Source organism: Leopardus geoffroyi, chromosome C3, assembly GCF_018350155.1.
Source record: "Leopardus geoffroyi isolate Oge1 chromosome C3, O.geoffroyi_Oge1_pat1.0, whole genome shotgun sequence".
Classification (NCBI taxonomy): Eukaryota; Metazoa; Chordata; class Mammalia; order Carnivora; family Felidae; genus Leopardus; species Leopardus geoffroyi.
Genome location: NC_059338.1, coordinates 70435871 through 70458315, shown reverse-complemented (window position 1 = coordinate 70458315; position 22445 = coordinate 70435871). Strand labels below are relative to the sequence as shown.

Genomic DNA, 22445 nt, shown 5'->3' with positions numbered 1-22445 from the left:
CAACATTTGCTATTTTTCCTGGATTCTATCCCTGTGCAATCCCTTGTCTGAATTTAATGTGTGTCTGTCACTTGTAATACACTGTGACCATGTGTATATCAGGTTTCAAGGTGAGTTCTAGGAGTCCTTGTAGCAAATTATTTAACTTGAGGGTGATCTTGCGAATCCCCAAATTTGTTATTGGTGTCAGAGGGGTGGGCAGTCTTGGGGACCCCTGTACTTCACGTGCATTTCTTAGCTCAGGAACTTTTATGCATGAAACCAAGTGTTCCCCAAACTCACCCAGATGGGCCAGAGTAATGCTGTCCCCACCAACTGGTGATTTTTCCTCTGGGCAAACCAAACTCCTGGGAAAGATCCCCTTGGGCCTTTACTACTAGCCCCTCTACACAGAGTGGCCTGAGCTTCTCCAGCATGTCCTCCAGGAGTGCTCCTGCCTCTCTTAGGGCCATCTCTGGACTGCCCGGCCTCAGCCAAGCTGGGTCCTGGTGTGCAGTCAACTTCCTGCAGAGAAGTGATGGATCATGCAATTATGCCCCCACACTTGACCAGGTTGTCATCAATGCACGAACACACCCATCTCAATATACCTTCATAGCTCTGTATTACAGGATAATCCTTCCTAATTGATCAGGAAGAGGGGACATGGTTTTGTTTGAAATTGGTGTGCTTTAGCTTTTTTCAAGCTTTCCCCATTGTATTTCCCCTTATTGGGCACAGCTGGCTCATGCCCTCTGCCCACTGATTTGTAGTTGATCCTTATGCCAAAATTACTGATCTTCCTTCACCCACAAGTAGGTGTTCTAGTCATTTCTTTTTTTATTGGAAAATATGTCTGATTATACACAGTACACAGAAATAAAGTTCCAGGTGTTTTCTAAGTAACAGAAAACTTGAGAACTGTTAAATTCTTGGTAGCAGTAAGGAGAAATAAAAATTTAAATGCATAAAATGGAAAAACTTCTAAATAAAAATAAAAAAAATCCAAAGTAAGTGTGGAATACTGTTAACCAGTCAGAGGTGGGAGGTAATGGCGATTAACAGGGTGAAGGGACCCCCAAAGTCATTCTGGTGCCTGATACCACTTCCAAAAAAGGGAGACTGACCATATGTTCTGGCAGGTTATATACTACCTCCTGGTCCTTGGAGAGGTGAGTGGCAAAAATGCATGGCCCAGGCATCCTCCCCAGGGAGAAGGGCACTGAAGCCACCTCCCAGCTGCAGAGACACTTGAACCTTATACTCACCAGTGGGTCAATGGCGGCTGATAGCAAGCAAAGGCAGAATATTAAGTTCACTTCATTTAAGAAGGTAAAAAAGCCAACTATACATTTTGATCCCCCTGAAAACCCTAGATTATTTGGATTTAGTGATCCAGAACGATCTGTACTGTGTAATTTATGTTGTCCTGTGATACTAAGCATCTTCCCAAACAAGTATTTCTGTACATTGTATTTAACTGAACTCCTGTTCTCATCTTGACTGGAATATGCCTATTTCTTATTCTAACTCTTCCACATGATTAGGAATTGTACCCCGGGTAGTGGTGGGCTCTGAGGGGCAGCCACTCAGTCAGATGCCAGCTAGGAACTCAACCAGCACGGGGCGGAAGCTTCCCTCTGTGGGAATTTATGACCTAGCACCTCACTGGTCTCAGCTCCTCTCTTAAGTAATGCTTCTGTGAACTCTATTGATCTGGAGTTTCATCTTAGTGATTTCAGCTACTGTCTGCAGTAACATCTGAGGGACTTCAGCTTCCCTGAAGTGACACTATTGCTCTCTCCTCTGAAGTAACCACCCAGTGATCAGCTCCTCTGAATTGCCCCATGACCTCAGACTCCACTACAGTCTCTCTTCGGGGGTTTCAGCCATCTCTGAAGAAACACCTGTGTGATCTCCACTCCAGTGAAGGGACACCTCAGTGAGCTCATCTCCTAACATACGCCTTAGTGACCCCAGCTGCTCTGCAGTACATGTTAGTGACATCGGTCCCTTTCAGAAGGAGCCTATCTCCTTGCTGAGGTAACACCAGCTACTTCAACTTCCAGAGTTTCACCTGTGATGTTATCTTCTCAGCAGTATCACAGCGAGGGGAAAAGGAGCTTTTATCATTGTCAGTGTGTTGCCATGCCCTCGAGGATCAACTCTAGTCCTTCATTTCTCCTGAGAAGCTTGAGAGAGAGAGAGAACTTAAAAATTATGAATAAACTAGATTCATTTTAGTATATGATAATGTATACCAGAGTCTTCTTGGCATGTAAAAAAATAAAAACCTCAAACACAGGAATGAAAATTTTAGATCATAAAAATTATGTATCAAAGAACGGTCTTTTCAGTAAAACTTTTTTGGGAAACACCACAATGTGTAAAGAGGCACCCAGCTGGTGTAGCAGCTATAAGGTCTGGGCTGAGGGCAAAGCTCCCTTCCTACCCACATGGGGTCCAGAGACCCAAGACATCCTATGAGTTCCAGAGCGTAAGGTCTGTAAGTCATAAGGGTGGGTTTTGAGGCAAACATCCATTTTTGAGTTGAATTTTCACTAAAAAGTTAGGACATCCCTTCTCATCTTGAATAAAGTTCAAACACCAGATGAAGTGTTTTCTCACTAATATTTAGACTTTTTCTTTTTTTCATACAAAACAAGTGGTTCCACACACTTAGCATTTCTAGCCATATTACATTATGATACTTGATGACAATCTTTTTTTATATCATTTTATCCACACACTTTAGTGTTTTCACAGAATACTGCACATAATCCAATTCTAATTTTAGAGGGAATAATTAGAATAGTTACTGTTTTTAGGAAAGGCATGTAATATTCTAAGCAAAATCTTTATTTAGAATGTAAGAAAGTTTCATTGTGATAGTAATCCTTATGTCTTCAATTCCTTCAGTTTCTTCCAATAAACTTTCTAATGTTAAAGAATTATGGGTGTCTTTACCAAAATTTACCATAGTTGTGTCATTTACTCTTCAATATAACTTCAAGATGTGGAGAAAAACAAAACAGGCATGCTCTGTCATTCTTCCATAGGAACATGCTCAGTGCTTCTCTTGGAGTTACTTGTGACACTAAATGACCAATGGCATCCCACGGAGCTACCAGAACCTTCTCCTGGGCTGGGGGGGGGGGGGAGGGGAGTTCTCCTAGTGGCAGAGGAGGTCACAGCTTCCTGTGCACCTTCTGGTGCTGGATCAGGTGACCGTGCTGGTTGAAGGCGCGCCCGCACTCCCCGCACTCGTAGGGCCTCTCGCCCGTGTGGATCCTCTGGTGCTGGATGAGCACGGAGTACTGGCTGAAGGCCTTGCCGCAGCGGCTGCACTCGTAGGGCCGCTCCCCAGTGTGGGTCCGCAGGTGCACGATCAGTGTTGCTTTTAGGCTGAAGGCCTTGCCACACTGTGCACAGCGGAAGGGCCTCTCGCCTGTGTGGATCCTCTCGTGCTGGACCAGAGACCTGCGGGCGCTGAAGGCGTGTCCACACTCGCCGCACACGTAGGGCTTCTCCCCGGTGTGCACCCGCTGGTGCTGGGTCAGGTGAGAGTGCTGCACGAAGGCCTTCCCGCACGCATAGCACCCGTACGGCTTCTCCTCTGTGTGGATGCGCTCGTGGTTCATCAGTGTGGAGCGGTGGCTGAAGGCCTTCCCACACTCGCCGCACTCGTAGGGCTTCTCCCCAGTGTGCACGTTGTGGTGCTGGATGAGGACGGAGCGGTCGCTGAAGGCCCGGCCGCACTCACTGCAGGTGTAGGGCTTCTCCCCGGTGTGCACCCGCTGGTGCTGGAGGAGCGTCCTCTTCACGCTGAAGGCACGGCCGCACTGTGCGCACTCGTGTGGCTTCTCCCCGGTGTGCACCCGCTGGTGGCTGCGCAGGACGGTGCTGTGGTTGAACGCCTTCCCGCACAGTGGGCACACGTAGGGTCTTTCTCCCGTGTGGATCCGCTGGTGCTGAATAAGATGTGAGAGCTGAGTGAATGACTTCCGACACTCAAGACACTCATGTGGCTTCTCTCCCGTGTGTATCTTGTGATGCTGAGCAAGATCTGAGCTCACTCGAAAGGCCTTTCCACATTCGTTACACTCGTAGGGTTTCTCGCCGGTGTGGATTCTCCTATGTTTACTGAGGACAGAGCTCTGGCTGAAGGCCTTCCCACACACACCACACACATAGGGCTTCTCTCCAGTGTGTGTTCTCTGATGCTGGAGGAGATGGGAGCTCCGACCAAAGCATTTCCCACACTCGGTGCACTTGTAGGGTCTCTCCCCACTAGGAACAGCCTGATTCTGAGAGAGAGGCACACTCTGGTTCAAGACCTGAACTTCAGGTGGGCCAACAGGGCTTGGACTCACACAGAAACTCTGCTCAGGTTCATAACTTTTTTGATCAATCCATCCTTTGGGTGCTTTCCCCAGGATCACCGATATTTCCTCTGAAATAAATGGCTTCCGACTCACGTCCCTATTTTGGTTCTCTCCCTTGTTTTCATATTCTGAAACAACAAAACCAAAGTAAAAATGTTAACTCAAATGTCAACCCACTCAAAACAGCAGAGCAAAGTGCAACCTGAAGGTGTTTAGCTGACAAGAGGTGGCCATCAGGGGTGCGGTCCCTGAACGCACATGGCTACACATTTTCTGCAGTGCAGAAAAATCACAACGGTGTCCAATAATTAGAAATGTGCCCAGGCTCACAGGGCAGTTTAACAGACAGGTGTGACCTGTAGTCTTGAGTCATCCCCCGCCCACCACCGCGTGAAGTGCACGTGTCACACAGCAGCAGGGCTACAGCCCATTACCACCTGAGTCCCGCCTTCCTTGGAGTCCTTGTGGTAGGAATACACGTAGGACCCCACCCATGACTGCAAGGAGCTTTGTGGGGCTGACAGCAACACAGGAACAGAGAAGCCTAGTGTCAGGCTGGTAGATGTGTGAACTCTTGTGTGCATGTCCAACAGACACAGGACCAGAAGACTTATACATGAGGAACTGTGACCTCTTCTTTGTGGAGAAGGCACTGAGGGGCAAGATGAAACCGAGACACAATGGGAGTCTTGCCATGTCTATGCTGGAGAGGAGTCCTGTAGGGCAGCAGTGAGCATTGCAGAGAAGACTAGGGTAGAGGTTTTTAGTACCAGGTTGGGGGATCTACAGGATGTGCTGATAACTTTTTAAAAAAATTTTTTTAACATATTTATTTTTGAGAGACAGAGCATGAGCAGGGGAGGGGCAGAGAAGGAGACACAGAATCCAAAGCAGGCTCCAGGCTCTGAGCAGGCGTTCAGCACAGAGCCCGATGTGGGGCTCAAACCCACAAAGCATGAGATCATGACCTGAGCTGAAGTTGGACACTTAACTGACTGAGCCACCCAGGCGCCCCAATTTTTTTTAAGAAAGCTCTACGCCCAATGTGGGGCTTCAATTCACTACCCAAGACCAAGGACTACATGCTCTACTGACTAAGCCAGCCAGGTGCCCCTGAGAACAGGTTTCTTAAATCTTGGAAACCAAACCGTTGAGATGACAAGATGCCACTCAAAGACCAAAACTTCTCAGGGGTGTACAGGGATGCTGTGGGAGGATGGGCTGCGCTCATGGAGTGATCTTCATCAAGGACGCTCAATAGGGTGTCAGGCCCATAAGCAAGAGCTGACTCTGCATGAGAGCAGCCAGGCCTTCTTGTGGACTCTCAAGTGCCCAATCCAATTTCAACCCTGCAGTTTAGGAGGCCAGCTCCTCACACCATGCTGCCACCCCAGCTTCCCAAAGACCTCTGCCAGGAACAGCGTTAAAGACTGCTGCACTTGAATGGAATTTCAGAGTAAGAATCACTCTGGGCAGGGGAAGATCTGAGGGAATTCTCTCTCTCAAAGGCATACTCAAGGTCTATGACAGGTACTGGCGGGGGCGGGGGGGCAGCCTTGAGGGGAAATTTACAAATGCCAACCTAGCTGTACCCAGAGATCCTGAGCTAGGATGGCATCCAAGTGTGCATATGAACTGCTTCTTGGCTCTCCCTTCTCTCCAGGGGAGGTGGGATAACTTTTTCACTGGTTCATGTGGGTAAGAACTGGGTATTCTCAGCTTAGGGAACCGTATTTTGCAATGTTCCTTCAGGTTCAAAGACCTACAGAGGTAGTAGTTTCCAAGACAGGGGCCTGTGTAAGTCCTTCCCTACCTGAATCTGGTGGCAAGTATGCTTCATTCCGGGGTTCTTTACCAGAAATGATGTGGACCAGCAATGATTTTCCAATTGTGTCCTATCTGTAATAAGGATTATTTTCAAGTCCAATAAGCCCCCCACCTTGCTGGTAACAACATTACTGAGATATAAGCTTCACTTTTTAGTAAGTTCCTAACTTGGTCTGGGAAGACATATGCTAGATAGTGGGTCACCTGGTACCCCAAGCCAAGGACCTTCTAAAACGACTTCTGACTGATGTTTAGAAAAAGATTTGGGCCAAGCTGGCCCATAAATTAAAGATGTTTGGGGTGCCTGGGTGGCTCAACTGGTTAAGCGTCAAACTCTTGATTTCAGCTCAGGTCACTATTTCATGATCATGAGATCAAGTCCCATGTCAGGCTCTGCGCTGGGCATGGAGTCTGCTTAAGATTCTGTCTCCCTCTTCCTCTGCCTCTCCCCTGCTCATGCGGTCTCTCTCTCAAAAATAAATAAACTTACAAAAAAAAATTAGGACAAGAAATTAAATAAATAAAATACACTTGTTTTAATTTATGTTGCCTTTTGACAGACAAGGAATGGTTACCTTGGAGGGACAAAGACATACCAAATGTTAATACTTCTTGTAGAAGTTGGTAGCAGCCAGACTGAAGCAAACCCTCAGCAGAGGGTCATCTGAGAAGAGGCAGGAGTGGGAAGTTGGGAGATTCCCAAGTGTGAGGGGCCTTGTAGAGGCTGGGGTCCCACTCCAGGCTAGATTAACCTGCTCTCCACACCCACCCCAGATTCAGCAGCATTCTGGACACAGATACTCAGAGTTCTTCACCTCGACACAGGGGCTCATGTCCATGGTCTTCCCCCTAGGGGCTAGATCCAGAGGAAGCCTCCTTTGGTGGCTCAGGACTGCAAGAGGAGAGCACAAGCACCCACCTGAACCCTTCTCCTCGACAGAATGAAAGCTGCAAGTCACTGGGCAAAGGAAAGCAAACTTCTCATTCTAGGGCACAAACATCCCAATGGCTGGGAAGGGAAAACTACCCTTTACTCCTGAGGGAGGGGCAGGAAAATGATCATGAGCCCAGACATTGAGAAGTCTGCTTCAACTAGGGGAAGGGCTGTGACCCAAGAATACAACACCTGCCTAAAATTGAGGATAATCAGAACAGTGGAGCACGCGGTCATCTCCTCCTGCTCCTACCGAAAAGGCCAGCAAGCACTGAGTAACAAGCAACAGAAGACTTCTGCTGGGGGTGGGGGGTGCTGGTGGCCAGAGCACAGAGGAAAACCCTCTCTTGCAGGCACACCTGGAAGACTGAAAGTCCCCACCCTATGCACAAGGAAATGCCAGAAGAACGGGAATCCAGTGGTATACTGAAGGCAACTATGGGAACAGCACCCAGCCAAACTCCTGACTCAGGCTTTCACACTAACCACCTAGTAGGAGGGGCTATGTTCCCAGACAGATACACTATTTACTTCTATTTACTTCTATATCTCCTGTCTTAATTAATGATAGCTGACATTCAATAAAATATTATAAGACACCCAAGAGAAAGGAAAAAGACTGCTTGTGTGTACACACACACAGAGTCAAGAGACTAAGTGACCAACAGAACCAGAATTAGAGATGACCCATACGTTGAACAATGTGAATGATCAGATGGGGAACCTCAGCAGATAGATTCTGTAAGAAAGGACTGGAAATGCTAGATGTAGAAAATATAGCAACATATGAACGCCTCTGATAGGCTCATTGCAGACTCAACCCAGATGAGGAAAAGACCAGTGGGCTTGAAAATAGGTCAACAGAAATTACCCAAAAAGAAACACAAAGACAAAAATGTATGAAACATAAAAATAAAATTGATATGGATCAATATCAAATGGCCTAATCTGCATGTAGTTGGAATTGCAGAAGAGAAAGAGAACAGGGAAGTAAAAATATCTGAAAAGATAATGGCTGAGATTTTCCTAAAAATAACGGAAGACATCATAACACAGATTCAAGATATTAGTGTCACACATTTTGTTTTGTTTTTGAGAGAGAGAGAGAGAGAGAGAGAGAGAGAGAGAGGGCGCAAGTGCAAGTGGGGGAGACAGGTAGGGGGAGGAGAAGAGAGAAAAAGAAAATCTTAAGCAGGCTCCATGCTGCCATGGGGCTCAATTCCCAAGCCCTGGGATCATGACCTGAGCCGCAATCAAGAGTGGAATGCTCAATCAACTCTGCCACCCAGGCGCCCTACAAACATGTTTTTTTTTTTTTTTTTTTTTTCCAACGTTTATTTATTTTTGGGACAGAGAGAGACAGAGCATGAACGGGGGAGGGGCAGAGAGAGAGGGAGACACAGAATCGGAAACAGGCTCCAGGCTCTGAGCCATCAGCCCAGAGCCTGACACAGGGCTCGAACTCACGGACCGTGAGATCGTGACCTGGCTGAAGTCGGACGCTTAACCGACTGCGCCACCCAGGCGCCCCTACAAACATGTTTTTAAAATACCAACTAGAGGGGCGCCTGGGTGGCTCAGTCAGTTGAGCATATGACTTCGCCTCAGGTCATGATCTCACAGGTCCGTAAGTTTGAGCCCCACATCAGGCTTTGTACTGACAGCTCAGAGCCTGGAGCCTGCTTTGGATTCTGTGTCTCCCTCTCTTTCCCGAGCGCCTCTCCCGCTCATGCTCTGTCTCTGTCTCCCTCAAAAATAAACATTAAAAAAAAAGAAAAAGAAAAAAACCTGACTAGATACATCATATTCAAACTGCCAAAAACCAAAGAGAACATCTTAGAGGTACAGGAAAAACACATACAACACAGAGGAACAAATGTAAGAATTACAGTAGACTCCTCATCAGAAACAAGTCAGAAAACAATGGACTGACACCCTTGAAAGGCAGAAAAAGAAAAAACAAGTCAATTTACAAACACCAATGGAGAGAACATCCAACAATCAAATCCAAACTAATGTTAAAGGGAATTCTTCAGGCTGCAGAAATATACCCAACAAAGCTGGATTTATACAAGAAATGAAGGCTTTTGGAAATGGTTAAAATGAAGGTAAATATAAAAGACTATGTAAAACGGTTTTCTAAATCACTCTAAGAGAATTGTCCAAAGCAAAAGTGATTACACACTAGAGCACCTGGCTGGCTCAGTTGGAAGAGCATGGGACTCTTACTCTTGGGGTCATGACTTCAAGCACCATGTTGAGTGTAGAGATTACTTAAATAAACCTGAAAAAAACAGCTGTAATGGAGCAAATGTTTGTGTCTCTCCCCGCAAATTCACATGTTGAAGCCCTAACCCCCAATGTGATGGTATTTGGTGGTGGGTACTTTGGGAGGTAATTGAGAGTTAGATGAGGTCACAAGGGTGGGGCCCCCATGATGGCATCACTGCCCTCTAAGAAAAGACCTCAGTGAGCTTACTCACTTTCCCCCCACAGGCACACAGAGGCCATGTGAACACACAGAAAGTGGCCATACTGCAAGCCAGGAATAGAGCCCTCACCAAATTCTCTTTTTTTTTTTTTTTAATTTTTTAGCGTTTATTTATTTTGGAGACAGAGAGAGACAGAGCATGAACGGGGGAGGGTCAGAGAGAGAGGGAGACACAGAATCTGAAACAGGCTCCAGGCTCTGAGCAGTCAGCACAGAGCCCGACGCAGGGCTCGAACTCACGGACCGCGAGATCATGACCTGAGCCGAAGTCGGACGCTTAACTGACTGAGCCACCCGGGTGCCCCAACTCACTCTTGTCTTGGACCTCCAGCCTAGGGAACTGTGAGAATGAAATTTTTCATGTTTAAGTCACTCAACCCATGGCATGGCTTGGTTATGGCAGCCTGAACGGACCAATAAACAAGTATGCTACCCCAACAGTCTTCTAACACATATGAAATGGTGTTTGCATTCTTTGAATGTTTGGAGATGTATATTGTGAACCCTAGGGCAGCCACTAACCATCTGTTCTTTGTTCCCTCTTCTTTCTCCCTTTAAAAAAATTAAGTTACTTCTCATGATTCTATCTTATCTCCTTTGTTGGATTCTTTGCTTTAACACTTCTTTTGATTATGATATAGCTTAGTGATTTTATTCAAGTTTATTATGTAAGGGGTTCATTGGAGTTTCTTAGATCTGTGAGTTTATGGTTTTCATCACATTTGGAAAGTTTTCAACCATCATTTCCTAGAATATTTTTTCTGATGCTCCCACCTCTGCTTTATTGGCTTCAGCTAGATATATTAGGCAATTTCAGATTGTCCCACAGCTCACTAATGTCCTGTGGTCTTTTTTTCCTTCCTTTTCCTTTTCAGTAGTTTCTAGGATTTTTGTTTTCACTAATCTTTTCTTATGCAATATCTAACCTGTCACTAATTTTACCCAGTAAACTCTTCATCTCATGCATTGTTTTCATCTCTAGAGATCAGAACTGGGCCTTTCATGTATCTTCCAAGACTCTATTTAACATGCTGAATATTCCCTCTAGTCCTTGAACATACAGAATGAATTTATTTTGTTTTCATGTCCTGGTCTTCCAAATCTTTTTATTTTTTTAATATTTATTTTTGAGAAGACAGCACGTGAGCACAGGAGGGGGAGAGAGAGAGAGAGAGAGAGAGAGAGAGAGAGAGAGAGAGAGAAAGAGAAAGATATAGAAACCAAAGTAGGCTCCAGGCTCTGAGCTGTTAGCACACAGCCAAAGCAGGGCTCGAACTCACTGACCATGGGATCATGACCTGACTCTAAGTCAGATGCCTAACAGACTGAGCCACTCAGGCACTCCTCCTGGTCTTCCAATTCTATCACTTCTGGTCCGTTTAACAGGACTGTTTTTTCTTCTAATTATGGTTGTTTTCTTACTTCTTTGAATGCTTGATAATTTTTTATTAATGCCAGATATTATGGATTTTACCTTGATTCATGTTGGATATTTTTTATTTCTAGAAATTGTCTCGAACTTAAGTATTCTTGGTTAAGTTACTTGGAAGTAGCATGTATAGTTCTTGCCTTTGAACTTTGTTAGACCAGAACAGAATAGTGCTTAGGGCTCTTTCACCAGCCCTCCCCCCACCCCCGCCAACACACACACACACACACACACACAATTAGTTCTCTAATTAAGGATTCCCTGTGAGTTACAAGTTTCCCACTCTTGCTGTTGGGAACAGATAGCATTCCCAGCCTTATGTGAGCATTGGGCACTGTATTTACTAGCCTATAGCTCTGCAGGCTAGAATTCCATTATGGGTTCTCTGCTCAGTGTATCACAAGGCTGAAAAATAAAGTGTTTGTCTGAATACTCATGTGGAGGCTCAGGGAGTAAATGCACTTCAAAGTTCATTCTTACTGTTGTCAAAATTTAGCCCCTTGTAGCTACAGGACTAAGAGGACTGTTTCCTTTGCCACCCTCACCTCCTGATTGCTACCTGCATTCCTTGCCATGTGGTCCCCTCCACCTTCAAGGCAGCAATGGTGCATCAAATCCTTCTTCCCATTCTTTGAATCTGGCTTCGGTCTCCAACCCCCAGACCCCGATTTAAAGAGTTCTCCATTCGTTAAAGGCAAAAGCTTAACGTAACATAATCACGAGAATAAAATCCACATTCACAATCTTGGGGATTATGCAGGCAGGGCAGGTCCTGTGCTGAGAAAGAGAGCTCCGGTCTCTCTTCCTCTTCTAAGAACACTAATCATAGCAAATCAAGGTCCTACCCTTATGAGGTCACTTAATTACTTCCATAAAGCCTCCATCACCAATACATTCACACTGGGGGTCAGGGCTTCAACATATGAATGGGGGAGGGGCACAAACATTCATTCTATTATGAGGACCATCTTAAATCCTGGTTACCACAGCTACTACTCCTTCTAAAGAGGCAGCTCTTTCCTGGCTTTGGATTTCCTTGCTAATACTCAAGAAGTCTTCCTGCAGATCTCCAGAATTCTTTGTCAAACAGACTCCCCTGTGGGACTTCTGGCCTCCCTGGCAATAATGTCCTCAAGTCTGGGACACCACTGGGCTCTGCCAGGGTTCCCCTCCTTACACTGGGACCTTCTCCAAGTGGTGAGCTGGGACAATTGTAGGGATCATCCCTTTGTTTCCTGTCTTTTGGGAATTACTTTCCTTCACTGACTGACTTCCACTGAGAGAATGATGTCCAACATCTTGAGAGCCAAGGTTTCATATACATTGTCCAGTTTTTCGGTTGTTTCAAGTGAGAGGGTAACTACCATCTCTGTTTACTCCATCTTGGCTGGAAGTAGAAGCCCTTGTTGTTGCTGGGTTTTTTAATAGTTTTATATTAAAGGTTGGATCTCTAACCAATAACTTAATTAGGCATATTTCTGAGATTTCTAGAATTTTGTGTTACCTGGTGTTCTGCAACTTAATTTCCTCTCAACACTGTGTTCCTGATTCGTTATAGTGTTCTACAACAGTTATCAAATCCCTTTCACTACAGTACATTCTGTTCTATTACAACACCATAGCTTATTTATCTGTCTAGTCTACTGCTGATGAACACCTGGGTCGTTTCCAGATTTTTCTATCTTGAAACATGCTTCTTTGAAGATTCTTGTACATGTTTCTTGGGGTTTACACACAAACGTCCTTACTGTACACTTAAGAGTGGAACATCTGCCATAGGGATCCATATTTTCAACTTCATTTGATAATGGCACACTGGTTTCCAAAGTGAATGGGCACGTTTACATCATCATTAGCTGCTTTATATTCTCAACCAAACTTGATAATGTCAGATCTATTTTTTTTTTTGATACTGAAGGTCTAACATGGTATATCACAGCAGTTTTAATTTCCATGTCACTGATAAATAATGAGGCTGAGCATGTTCTCACATTTATTAGCCCTTTGATTTCCTCCTCTATCAGAACTTGTTCAATTTTTTGTGCCCACTTTTATTTGATATTTCTGCATTTTTTAAATTCTCTTCAGAGCAATTATTAAGTGTATATACTGTTTTGAAAAATGGCAATACCAATAAGTTCTTCATTTAAAAAATCTGGGTTTATGGCCAATAAAATTTTTACACATCTCATTTTTTAAAAGTTATATGTTTTTTAAACTGGAGAACACATGGTTTAGTTTAGTTTTTTTTTTTTTTTTTTTTACTTAAGAAGCCTCATCTTCATAAAGTTAGCAAGCCAAAGAAATAATTACCCATTTCCATTGAAAAGTATTTCTTCTATTGTTTGAAGCTTCCTAAATAGGTAGTGTCTTTCCTGGTGCCAAAGTAACGAGATGAGCAAAATGACTTTAATAAATAATTGTACAAAAGGTTATTCAATCATCCATAGCATAAAAGCAACACATGACCAAACTTGCAAGAGCAGAGCCCTCACTTTCAGAACAATACAGCTTCAGCTGTTGTTTCAAGTACAGACTAGGAAGAATGTTTTACATTGGACAACACAAAGGAAAAAAAAATTCCACTGAAACAAATTTTTAACTTAAAAAACCCCTCTCCATGATTTTGTATAGAGTGTATGTATTGTATAACAAGAGCATACATTCTGCATCGGAGAACCCCAGGAATTTCTTTACATTCTGGTGAACCATCAGCATTAACACCTTCAGGGATTGTACTGGGTTAAAAAGATAAGACATACACCTACCCCATGGACAGGGTGAACTGTCTTGCTGCCTACAAGCTGCCATGTGGTCACGTTTGGAGTTATCTGCAAAAAGAAAAGAGAGTTAAGAGAGAACAAAACAGTTTTTAAGAGTAGGAACTCCTGGGGCACCTGGGTGGCTTACTGGGTTAAGTGATCGACTTCAGCTCAGGTCATGATCTCACAGCTTGTGAGTTCGAGCCCCGTGGTGGGCTCTGTGCTGATAGCTCAGAGCCTGGAGCCTACTTAGGATTCTGTGTCTCCCTCTCTCTCTGTCCCTACCCTGCTTGCACTCTATTTCTCTCTCTCTCTCAAAAATAAACAAACATTAAAAAAAAAAAAAAAAAAAAAAAAGAGCAGGAACTTCCTCCACTGGCTGTTACAGCAGGTAAGTGCAATTCACAGAGTTAAGACCACAGGCTCCTCGGGCAGAAGAGGCCCCAGGTGGAAGCTACTCTTGCTGTCTGTCACCTGTCAGTGTGCACAGCTGCCAGGAACTGATCAGTCCAACTGAAGGAGGGCCAGCTCCCTTCACTCACCTGAATGGCCAATGCCCAAGCCCCCAGTCTCCTCAGCTCCTTGCCCATCCAGGACCCATGGCTCTTCTCCTCGCTCCAGCTGACAGATCACGTTGGGCTTTGATCCTGGAAGTCCTGCTCATGGGGAAGGAAGGCCTTTTGTCAGCACAACATCTGTGAACACCCCTACCCCACCTGAGTGACCTGTAGGCATGAGACAGACAGGTGTGATGTCCCTCTAGAGCTGTAACACCTGGAGGCAACCCCAAACCCCCCACCCCAGGTCCCTGCCCTTGGCCAAGCACAGAGACACAGAAGACGCCTGCTGAGGGGCCATACCCAGTGACACCACGTTGCCATAAGTCTCCATCATCACATGTCGGTAGAGGCCCCGCTGAGCAGGGCCCAGGCGGTCCCACTCCTCCTGGGAGAGGAGCACAGCCACATCCTCAAAGGTCACCTTGGCCTGGAATGACAGGGGCTGCTGAAGGTTGGATTGAGTCTCCATGTCTGAGATGGAGCAATGTGGGTGGGGGGAGTGGAGATGCCCTGGGTCAGGGGGGGAGGGGAAACACATGCGAGCAGATGGGTGGTATCAGGAAGGGGCCACATTGTTCAGGAGATACAGTGACACTCAGGCTGTCACCCAGAACCCTGGGCATGGGAGGGTTGTGAGGAAATCCAGGGGTGCAACAAAGGCCCTGGAGGCAGCTCACCTGGGGTCCTGCTGGTGGTGGTAAGAGCCTGGCTGCTGCCATCGCGTGATCCCTTGAGGTTTCCAAGGAAGATGGAAGTCAGAGGAGCCTGTGGGGCTGAGGAAGAGGAGGGAGCACATGAGGGGCCCACCCTTGCCCCCACAGACCCTGAGTTCTGAGGGAGTCCAGCCCCCACTGTGAACTCTTCCCATGGCCCAGCCACAAGGTTTTGCTCTCCAGACCTGGGGTCTTTATGATCAGCTAGGGAGCTAGCAAGGACTCTGAGGCACCTGCTCAGGCCCACAGTCTAGGCACAAGGGCCCATGCCAGAGCATTCACATAGGTGTGAAATGTTCATCAGGTCTGGTGTGGGTGCCAGGCCAGGCTGCCTCCATAGACAATCTCCCAGTGAAGACAGGCTTTCCTCAAGGTCCACACTCCTGTGGAGGCCTCACCCCAGATCCAGCATGCTTGGCTTGACCGTAACTCCTGTGGCCCCACTGACGCCTCAGTCTCATGTGGTTGTGCCTCAGTTGCCCTGATGCTCCACTGAGGCTGGGGTCATCACTGAGGCTGGGTGGTCATCCCACCAGGGACTGGGAATGGAGGCAGGACAAATGGTTGATTCTGGAGGATTAAGTACAGAGTCACCCAGGGATTTGGCCTGAACACCTGATGTGGAGGCCTGGGGGTGAGCAGGTTCTGGGGGCTTATCAGGCTAAATTAAGCTGAGATGTCTATCATACTCAAAATACAGGGGAAATAAAGGGGACCAAAGGCTCTCCTAATGGGGGAATGGGGTTCACATCTTTTGGAGTGCCAAAGGGTGTCTATAACAGGGACACAGAAGCCAAGTGGGCAGATCACTCTAGGAAAAATGGTACAAGATGGTGATCAACCTTCTCATGCATGCAGCTCAGCAGGTACCTCAACAAACAGGGTGCTTCATCTGTTTGTTTGATTTCTTTGTAGAATATCAGATGTATGTGTAAGTTTGCATGGACAACTTTTGGGAATACAAATCCTGAACTCCCAACTGCAGCTGCCTCTGCGGAACACAATGGTAGACTTATTCACCAAGAATGTCCATTCCCCCCAAATCTGTGTGTGCTTGTGTCAGTGCAACTCTAATTAGGATTCCAACAGGTGCCTTTTAAAGGAGTAAAACTACCTTGAATTCACATGAACAATAGATGCTGGATAATAGATTAAGAATAAAATTTGAAAAAGATGGGTGTGAGGCAGGGTGGGCCTGCCTCACCAGATCTCAGAACAAATATGAGGAAGCCATTTCCACCACCCACTCCACCTCCTGCCCTCTTGGCAGTGTATCCAACACCCACATCCACTCGACCAGCTCACAGACTTGCCATCTCTCATTGTCAGTCATCTTTCCCATGGTCTCATCCAGATACCTCTCCATGAGAGGTCTCCGTACCCCCACCCCACCAGAAAGTGGCCCTGGTCAGGGTCTCCCATGACTTCCATGTGGTCAGATCCTTGCCCCCTGTTGACAGGATGACACTGGTCTCTTGTGCTCCTGCAAGTTGGTCTCTACCAAGTCTCCTGGACATTGCTCCCTCAGCCAAGGCCTCCAGCCATCCTCACCTGTTTGAGAATTTGACCTTCATGTATAATACAGCTCTGGTCCTATGGGAACCTGGCAGAAGTAGTCATTGGCACTATGGCCCCACTCCAACTAGGCCAGGATCCAACGATAAACACCAATAGGAACCTCATTCAGGGCCTTCCCAGTGGGTACAGATGACACAGGAGGCATGTGGCACATGTGGCCATAAGGCCTTAAGCCAGACCAACTCCTGCTCCTGCCCGTGCTTCTTCCTGCCCCACATCCTGCACATATCTGGCACTGGCCATGGTTATCCTACAAGCCTGAATGTTCAGTGGAGCCTAGGGTCTCCTTTTTGGTGCAGTTGAACTGGCAATCCCCTTCCCTCCAACTCAACATCTTCATGGAGATGTTCTTTGGCATCTCAGATACTTAACATCTAACACTAGGCTCCTATTTCTGCCCCCAGCTTGGTCTGGGCACCTCTACCCAAGACCTGATCCTGAAACTACCTTTCCTCCTCATTCTTTCACAGTCTACTCCAAATCCACTCTCCTAGTGCACCCAGAACCTGGCCCTGTTACAGCAGGGTCATGCATCTGCCTTCCATGGGAATAGCGACTGTCCTTGGCTTCAACTAACTTCCTGGCCCCTCTATGGCTATGAGGCTGCTCAGAACCCTGCTTGAACCTCCCCTCTGCCAGGGAGGCTCCCTCCCTTTAGCTGGTGCTTGGCCACATCACCTTCTCATTGAGGCCCTTTCTGACCCCTTATCCTGAGGGCCTCTGCCTTGCCCAGTCCTCCTTCTCCCTTCCTGTCTCAGCAAAGCAGCCATCAGGCCAAAGTTTGCTGAGTAAGTGAATGAAATTAAAAAATCGACAAGACCATACTCTACACCCTGTCTCAGAAAAGCCACCTAACAGTTATGTAGATGAACCAGACATGCCATTAGACAGTGGGAACTTCGCTGGAATGGATGAGGATGGTGTGACTGCCAACCCACAGTCCTTCCACACACAGGTCACAGACCCACTAAGAGAAAGATTTAGGTTGTGCTAGATAGACGACAGGGAAATGACACCGTGGGACACAGAGAGCATGTCCAAAATGTTCCTCTTTCAGAAACAATGACTCCAGGGCCATGAAGGGTATGTGTGTGCTTTGTCCTCACCCATAAAACAGGAAGATCACATCCCTCCTCTGTGGGCCTCAAGAGGAGACAGTGCTCAGAACCACTGGGCGCAGAGTCAGATGCCGCTGGACCAAGTGTTATCTCACTCGATTAGACTAACTCCAAACAACCAGGCTGTCAACACGAGTGAGAAACAGAGGTGGGTGGAGAGGGCAAAGGAAAAGATTCCTACCTGGCGGGGGGAGTCCTAGAAAAGCACAAAAACAAAGGATCTCTACCTAGATGACCTTCACACATTACCAAGTTAAAAAAAAAAAGCATATCACATAGTATGTGTTATACTATCACACAGTATTTTTACTACGATCTGAAGATTTGTGTCCTTTCAACATTCATATGGTGAAATCCTAATGCCCAGTAGGATGGTGTTAGGAGGTGAGGCCTTTGGGAAGTGCTTAGGTCATGAGTCTGGAGTCCTCATGATGGGATTAGTGCCCTTGTAAGAAGAGACTCCCACAGAGCTTTCTCACTCCTTCCACCATGTAAGGTCACAGCAAGAAGTCTGCAACCTGAAGGGGGCCTTCCCCTGACCATGCTGGCACCCTAATTTGGACTTCCAGCCTCCAGAACTTTGAGAAGTGTCTGTTGTTTTATAGGCTACCCAGTCTACAGTAATTTGCTCTGGAAGCCCAAGGAACTAAGATGACTGTATTCTTTTGTTTTTTTTAAATTTTTTTTAATGTTTATTTATTTCTGACAGAGAGAGAGCGCATCAGCAGAGGAGGGGTAAGACAGAGGAAGACACAGAATCTGAAGCAGGCTCCAACCTGTCAGCACAGAGCCCGACGCGGGGCTCAAACTCACGGACCCCGAGATCACGACCTGAGCCAAAGTTGGATGCTCAGCCGACTGAGCCACCCAGGCGCCCCGACTGTATTCTGATTTAAAAAAAAAAAAAAAAAAAAAAAAAAAAAAAAGAACAAAATAAACACAAGAAGTGATACTAATTTTGAACAAGCCTGTGACTTCAAGCAAAGACGTACAAAACACTGTGCATCTCAAAACCAACAACTGTCAGGCAGGAAAACAGAGTCATCCAGGGTACCCAAACTGGCTTTTAACAAGCCGCCCTCTCCCCAACCCTGACCTCCATGATTCTGATGCCCTGTGAGATGCTCTGGGAGAAAAACACAGTTTAGACAAGAAGAGAACAGGTGGGCACGACAAGTCCTGTTTGGATGACCCCCCAAGCCAGAATCACTACCACTGAGTCCCCTAACAGACTGTGAGCAAGGCCATGCCACCCCCACAAAGGGGCAAGCACAAAGAGCACCGTCCATCCACCAATCACAGTCATTCTCCAGATGCAGGAATTCCATTTTTGGAAATCTCCTCAGGGAATAACCCAAACAAAACCAGAACAGATCCATGTTCTCAGCAGCCCTGGATGCTTAATGGGACAGAAGCCACACTGCAGTGAGACACTCAGCCAAACAGAATCTAGCTCTCATGATGACTGAGCAGCCAGCTACATGGACAGGAACTAAAGAAGGGGCTGCAGAGATGCAAAGAGCTTAGAGTTTAAAGTTTACTATTATTGTTTTGTTTTGTAAGCTAAGCTTTAGGAACTTATCACCCTTGTTGGAATCCCTGATAGATCTGATGTAAAAGAATACGCATGTCTGTCCAAAGAGCTCGCACACAGTGACAGGCTAGCATGGGCATACCAGACGTGCGTGGTCTGGGGTGAGAGGCTCCCAGGATCTTCTTCCCTCAGTCCTCACCATCCTCACCCACAGGCTTTCCTGGTGGAATGCCCTGCCCCACCTCCACAGTGGAAGCATCTTCACAAAGGGCAGCTCCAAGCCATTTGCGAACACAAAGCACAACCCTGCAATCTTCCGTAGTGAACGATCAAGCATCCAAACCAACAGCTTTCTTATACACCGGCAACACCTAGTCAGAAAACGTATAGGGGGGAAAATTCTGTTTATAAATGGCAACAAGGAACAAGCTTAAAATGAACTTTAGAAATGTGATGTTAATTCTGCCCACCGTATCCACAAAACCAAGGTGCCTAGAACCAGTGGGCCTGGAGGAAAAGCAGTGGCTACAGAACGGGGCAGAGCAGGGCCAAGTCTGTATAAACAAATGGAGAACAGATGAGGCAATTCAAATTGCTCAGGAAAGATGATTCAATAAATGGTGCGAAGACAAAATTTTTTAAATGCTTTAGGAAAAGCAAAATTAAGCCTTTACATAAAATTCAACAAATCTCCCAGAAAGTAGAGGGAGGCAAAGAGATTTAAACAAACAAACAAAAAAATTTGGCCAGAAAAAAATTAGATCATCTCAGTCTAATAAATCCACTAGGCTAACTAATGAGTAAGAGTTGAAATTTTAGATCACATTTTAAGGACTTGAATACAAGTATAGATACATTTGTATTATTTTAGGTGGGAAGGGCTGTTCTAAGCAAAATAGCAAAAGCAGAAACCTGCTGGGCAGAGACTCCCACATTTGCTGCATGAAAATTAATACCTTATGCACATCAAAGCCACCAAATTCCAGAATGGGCCCAAAGACATGTAAGAATTTAATGCATGACAAAGTTGGTTTTCCAAATCAATGGAAAGATGAATTATTCAGTAGGTAGTGTTAGAAATAGCATAGAAGGAAAAAAATGAAGCTGGATTCCCAACTCACCCCACACCAAAATAAATTCCAGATGGATCCAGCATTGCACAAGTACCAGAGAAAAACAAGAGTCTATTTTAAAAATAATCTTGGCGTGGGGAAAGTCTTTTAAGACATAGCAAAGCTCAAAAGCCTTCGGAGTAAATATGTTACGATTAAAAACTTGAAATCTCTTCAAAAAACCCCAAACCAGAACAAAGCACCATAACTGGAGTCAAATGTCAGTTTGTGTTTTCAACATATACGGAAAAGAGTATGAGCTGGCAGATCACAAAGGAAATACAAAGGAAAACAAAAAAGGAAATACAAAGGCACACGAACAGTTTCAACCTCACCAGTCATCGGGGAACGGAAATTAAAACATCCATGTGACAACAATGCGGGGCGGGCGGTCTTAAGGCCCCAACCTCCCCCTCACTCCGCCTCCGAGTCCACCCTGCACACACCGGGTGTACAAAACAGACGGAACGCACCGCCACGAAGACGGTTTGCAAGTGAAAAATCTAACAAGTATCGACCGATAGAGCATGGCCACCCCTCTGCCCCCCGAGCTTCCCTTTTAGGTGAATAACAGAAAACAGCGCACGCAAAATCCAGAAAGGGTACAAAGGAAACCAGCCAGTGCTGCCTCTGCGCACACTGGCAGGCTGTTCCCAACGACGATTTCCAGTTTTTCTATTTTTCTCACACGTTAACATTTTAAAAAATGCATGTTATTTTCTATTGAAATCTTAAAAAGCAAATAATAAACTAGGGAAATATTTGCAAACCATGTTAGAAAAGGTTGTTCTCGTTCACTAAAAAGGGGCTCTTACAAGGTAGTAAGGAGAAGAGCACGGATAGAAACATGGAGAAAGGATGTAAAATTAGGAAAGTACTTTGAGCCAACGAGATACCAACGCCGTTCGGACGCGGAGAAACGGCTTACTGCGAACGGCACAGGCGCTCCTGCCGCCGCGGGGTCCGGATGGGCTTCTCAGCCTCTGGTTCTGTATTTTGGGGAGACCTTGAGCGAGCCGGGGACTCGCGGGTCGCTGACCACCCTTCCCGGGGCAATCGCGCCGCCGTTCTCTTCGCCGCGGCCCCGCCGCAAACCTCCACCTCCTGCCAGCGCTCGCCGTCCGCGGGGGAGGGGGCCCGGGAGGGTCGGAGGGGGCGGTGAGGTGTCTCAGGGCCTGGGGGGGGGGGGGGGGGGATTCCGGGCGTGGCAGGGCCGGAGGGCTGAGGGCCCGGAGACTGGGTCGCAGGCAGCCTGGTGTGTGTCAAGGGTAAGGGGAGAGGGTTCTGGGGCGTGGCAGGGGCCGAGGGGCGGAGGTCGGGAGAAGCCCGGGTGTGAGGAGCGGAGAGAGGACTGGGATGCGGCAAAACGCTGGGGAAAAGGGGGCTCAGAGTGGAGTCCGAGGAAGGAGCCCACCGCGTGCCCGCAGGAGGAACCCGGCAGGAGGGGCGGAAGCGGAGCGTGCCCGCGAGGAAGTGCCCTGTCCGTGAGGACGACGCGGCTCCAGCGCGCGTGCTGGCAGAAGGGCCCGGGCGCCAGTGCCCACGCGCACCTCCAACTCACCTTCCACGCCGCAGCCTCACGCGCGAAGGGACGGACGCCCGCAACGCACTCAGACAAAGGGGACGCCCCGCCTGGTCTGCGCATCCGCCAATCCCTGGGGGCCCCGCCTCCTCAGTCCCCGCCCACGCCCCAGGTCACCAGTCCTGGAGCGGACACCTCCCAGTCGTCCCCGCCTTCCCCGCCGGCGCCATTTTCCTGACTGACAGCGAGGCCGCTTTCTGCGGAGCCACCGAGAGGCGAGATCTCCCGCGCGCCTAGAGAGGCCACACCGCGCTCCGGCCTCGCATTTACCGCACTTCCGGCGGTCCTGTGGAAAGTTCTAGTGAAGCTTCCGAGCATCGGAACCACGGGCCACCTAGTGCCTGTAGTGTCGGGTTTCAGGCTTGTGTCCGGGCGGGTTCCTTTTCCGCTCCTAGCCGGGTGCCACCCCCTCTGAACGTGCCTCCTCGTTGCTGTGCCCTG

The 22445-nt window shown here is 47.1% G+C and overlaps 1 protein-coding gene across 12 annotated transcripts; it reads right to left on the bottom strand.

Moving 5' to 3' along the window:
* Positions 1-795: 795 nt before the first annotated feature.
* Positions 796-22103, bottom strand: ZNF250 (zinc finger protein 250). 12 transcript variants are annotated; one of them, XM_045455555.1, is made up of 6 exons: positions 21984-22103; positions 15045-15140; positions 14668-14809; positions 14350-14463; positions 13814-13876; positions 796-4492 (listed from the first exon to the last, which is right to left on the bottom strand). In XM_045455555.1, the coding sequence occupies exons 2-6, from the start codon at positions 15084-15086 to the stop codon at positions 3168-3170; spliced, it is 1686 nt and encodes a 561-aa protein (XP_045311511.1). In that variant the 5' UTR covers positions 15087-15140; positions 21984-22103; the 3' UTR covers positions 796-3167. The 12 variants fall into 12 exon arrangements, with proteins under 12 accessions (XP_045311511.1, XP_045311516.1, XP_045311520.1 ...); XM_045455560.1 differs by having other exon boundaries at positions 14668-14794; XM_045455564.1 differs by having other exon boundaries at positions 14668-14794; positions 21351-21988.
* Between the last annotated feature and the right edge of the window lie 342 nt (positions 22104-22445).